This window comes from Otolemur garnettii, unplaced genomic scaffold, assembly GCF_000181295.1.
Source record: "Otolemur garnettii isolate 467f Iridium unplaced genomic scaffold, OtoGar3 scaffold00094, whole genome shotgun sequence".
Lineage (NCBI taxonomy): Eukaryota > Metazoa > Chordata > Mammalia > Primates > Galagidae > Otolemur > Otolemur garnettii.
In genome coordinates this window covers 3,414,934-3,419,022 of record NW_003852489.1, presented here as the reverse complement: position 1 = coordinate 3,419,022, position 4,089 = coordinate 3,414,934, and the positions used below count along the sequence as shown (strand labels likewise).

General features: G+C 49.1%; 1 protein-coding gene across 1 annotated transcript in view; it reads right to left on the bottom strand.

Moving 5' to 3' along the window:
- The window catches only part of GDPD1 (glycerophosphodiester phosphodiesterase domain containing 1), a 40,517-nt gene extending 39,010 nt beyond the window's left edge, over positions 1 to 1,507 (bottom strand). The window contains exon 1 of the mRNA XM_012808768.2: positions 1,366 to 1,507. Within this exon, the coding sequence (XP_012664222.1) occupies positions 1,366 to 1,507 (142 nt within the window). The remainder of the gene's footprint in view (positions 1 to 1,365) is intronic.
- Between the last annotated feature and the right edge of the window lie 2,582 nt (positions 1,508 to 4,089).

The following is a 4,089-nucleotide window of genomic DNA, read 5'->3' as shown; positions in this document are numbered from 1 at the left end:
GCCTGCCACAACACCCGGTTATTTTTTGGTTACAGCCATCATTGTTGTTTGGTAGGCTGGGCTGGATTTGAACCCGCCAGCTCAGGTGTATGTGGTTGGCACCTTAGCTGCTTGAGCCACAGGTGCCGAGCCCCTTTGTGTTTTTTTATGAGTGGGAGACTAGAACAATTACTGAAGTCACTTACAAGAACCATGTTTAATTGATAAGATTATACAGAAGAATGATCCGTATTTGTGTAGTATTTAAAACCTTATTCCTTGACCAACACTTGTTAGAAAGGGGGTTATGCCACTAAATAAAGTTTTACACTGTAAACTCCTAGAATTTACCATTTCAAGTATGTGTTAGATTGTAAATTCCAAGCAATTTTAACCGGATTTGATATTCATCCCTAAAGAGCAGTTAAAAATCAATTGATATAATACAATTTCACATCTTACACACCGTGCTTGAAATGCAAAGAAGACACGTTATTGGCCTGTTATCTGGAAATTAGAGAATAGACTACCTAGGCTCTTTTTAGCAAAACACTTTTCCCAAAGAATTTTTTTTGTTTTCTTTAAACAATTACTGTCCTGTCATAAACTAAACCATCCTTTCGTCTTTTGGAAATCCACGTGTCTTTGCCGGGGTACAGGGTGGTGCTCAAAAAAAAAAAAAAAAAAAAAAACAGGTGCAAGGTTTGCAACTCTGGGAACCAGGACGCTCCAGTTGCTGTCCCAGTTCAGCCCAAGCTCTAACTGTGACCTTGGGAAATGTCCCTGTCTTGGGGACTCGGTTTCCCTCTCTTCTCAATTATGAATGCTCGGAGCGTGGGATAGGATCAGCCACAAGACGCCGCAGACACAGAGCTACAACCTGCTCTAGGCTCTCGCAGGTCCTCAGCCCTGCTCGTCATCCGGCTGTCCCCATCGCTCAGCTACAGCTCACTCGGAGCAGTCTGTTCCCGGTCCCCGCCGCCGGGTACCCTCGGTTCAGGACGGCGCTCCTCACAACCCCCACCTTGTACCTTGCTGCCAGGAAGGGACCTTGCGATCATCCTTCCATCCGCCGAGAAACGCTCTCTACCCTTCATTCCAGCCCCGGTCTCTCCCGCTTCGCAGAACCTCCGACACGGCTGCACTCCACTGTCCCCACCGTGGTACTGACTCGAGACCCCGTCCCTCTCTCCCCTCACGCTTCCCCTTCACGCCGCCTTCGCCTCCAGAGGAGCCCTCTCTCTGTTCACACAACCCCGTTTTTCCTCAAACTCTCCTGTATTTCCAACCGCTGCCTTTTGCGAAGCTCCAAAAGGAGCCTCAGCTCGAGTCGGGAAAAAAGAGCCTCCCCCACCCCCGCGCCCGGGTTCTGGGGACCCCTCTCACCTCCGCGGTGAGAGATGTGTTTACTGAGGAATCGCTGCTTCTTTCTCTGGTGCAGCAAGGTCGGGTATTTAAGCAACAATAATGAGGTCACCAAGTACCCTCCCAGGGTAGAAAGAAGGTAAAAAGCCGCCGTGGAAGACATCTCAGTGACCGTGCGGGAAGACTCCCACCTCAGGGCCCTCTGAACTCCGCTGCGGCAGTCGCAACGGCTGCGGCGACGGCGGCGGCTGCTCGAGGTCTGCTCGCCCCCAGCCGGTGCCTGTGCTGCAGCGCACTAGTCGGCGCCAGCCCACCACGCAGGCGCGGACGGACCCAGCGGCCGAGCAACAAAGGGGCTGCGGTACGCAGGCGCGCTCCGACTCCCGGGAAGGAGCCTGCGAAGGTCCTGTAGTGCGGGTTTGTCACCTGGCTTTGTGGTTAGACCCGCGGCGTTTTCAAGAAGCTCCAAACTGAAGAGAAAGCTTGCAAACCTGCTAGCCTACACGGTTGCACGCCATCTTTGCCATTGCTCAAGCAGAAAGGCTATCCTTGGAGCCTTACATGGAAAATCCGTATCAAAAAGGAAGAATCTGGCTCGGTGCCTGTGGCTCAAGTGGCTAGGGCACCAGCCACATACACCTAGGGTGGCGGGTTCGAATCCAGCCCGGGCCCGCCAAACAACAATAATGACTGCTACTGAAAAAAAATAGCCAGGCGTTGTGGCGGGAGCCTGTGGTCCCAGCAACTTGGGAGGCGCAGGCAGGAGACTCACTTGAGCCCAGGAGTTGGAGGTTGCTGTGAGCTATGCCAGGGCACTCTACCCAGGGGGACAGCTTGAGGCTCTGTCTCCAAAAAAAAAAAAAAAGGAAATGCAAAAATACTTTATGAAATGCAAAGAATTGTTACTGATGAGGGGTTAAAACTTGCTGAAATGTAGCAGGAAACCGACACAGACAAAAGACTCCAGGTACCAGTTGATTAGCGGAAGCGGGTTTATTCGCCCAGATACTCGGAACACCAGCGTGTTTCCCAAAACCGAGCCCCCCAACTCAATCCCTTGCCTTTTATCCACTTTTCAGGGTGGGAGTGCAAGGGTCATAAGACAGAGAGTGAGGGTCATAATATAAAGAGTGAAACATGACATCATCCTCAAGGTCCCGGGCTCAAGGGGAAGGTCAGATTCGCCCATGTCCTTGACACTGGTCGGGCTACCTGCCCTCAAAGGCAATGGAAGCCCAAAGGAGTTACTAGATTACAATCTAGGCCCCGAGTTGGTCATGGGAGAAACACGCAGACAATAGAAATGCCTGCGGCTTGGCTGAGGCCTACACAGGGTGGCTAGGACCGACTCTTTTAGAACTGCTTTTTACTTTTCTTGCCTCAATAACAGATAATAAACTCCTCCACTTAGGAGCCTAATAAGAGAAGTTTTCCTATTGCCAAACATACCATAAAAGGAACTGGTTTATCAAGCACCCGAGAGATCAGCCTGCTCCTCTCCCTCCTTTTAGTGTGAAAGTACAAACCCCGTGCCTTATACATGAGAGGCACTAGGAAGGAATGTTTACTTGCAAGTCCATTTAATATAAGGAAACTATGGCAAAGTTATGTCACCTAGAAATTCTAAAAAGACCGGGAACTAAATTCCAGAAAGCCTAGTTTCGGTCTCACCCTACACATTTCAAACTAACACACTAAGAGCCACGTTTCTTTTTTGAGACAGAGTCTCACTTTGTCACCCTCGGTAGAGTGCTGTGGTGTCATAGCGCACAGCAACCTCAAACTCTTGCCTCGGCCTCCTGAGTAGCTAGGACTTATAGGCTGCCACAACCCCCAGCTATTTAATTAATTTATTTATTTATTTAGAGATGGGGGTCTCATTCTTGCTCAAGCTTGTCTCATCAGTGAGCTCAAGCAATCTACCTACCTCAGCTTCTGAGAGTGGTAGGATTACAGGCGTGAGCCACCATGCCCTGCCAAGAGCCACGTTTCAATGCAAAAGAATTAACCCAAGATTGAGGGAGAAAATTTGCCAAGAAGCAGCATGTCTCCTACAGAAGCAGAAAGCAGACTCATTATTTAAAATCTTCAGCTCAGTGCATGTAGCTCAAACGGCTAAGGCGCCAGCCACATATACCAGAGCTGGCGGGTTCAAATCCAGCCTGGGCCTGCCAAACAACAATGACAACTACAACCAAAAAATAGCTGGGTATTGTGGCGGGAATTTAAAATGAGCTATGAGTTTACAAAGAGCTGTGATTGTGCCACTGCACAGTGCACTCCACCCTGGGTAACAGAACAAGAGCTTGTCTCTCAAAAAAAGAACAAGCAAGAAAGAAAAAGACTCAGCAGTCATAAATCTCCCCCCTGGAAAATAACTTTCTCAACAATGTCACAAAACTAACGTGTCTCCCATGTATTCCCCTAAGGACTCATTCATCTTTCCAAAAAAAGTCATGTGTTTTCTTTAAGTACCCCTTTGCCCCTGTCCATTTTTTTTTTTTTGAGACAGTCTCACTTTGCCACCCTTGGTAGAGTGTGGGACCATCATAGCTCACAGCAATCTCAACTCTTGGGCTCAAGCGATTCTCTTGCCTTAGCCTACTAAGTAGCTGGGAGTACAGGCGTCCACCACAATGCCTGGCTATGTTTTTTTTTTTTTTTTTTTAGCCAGAGCCAGGTTTGAACCCGCCACCTCCAATATATGGGGCTGGCATCCTACTCCTTTGAGCCACAGGCACTGCC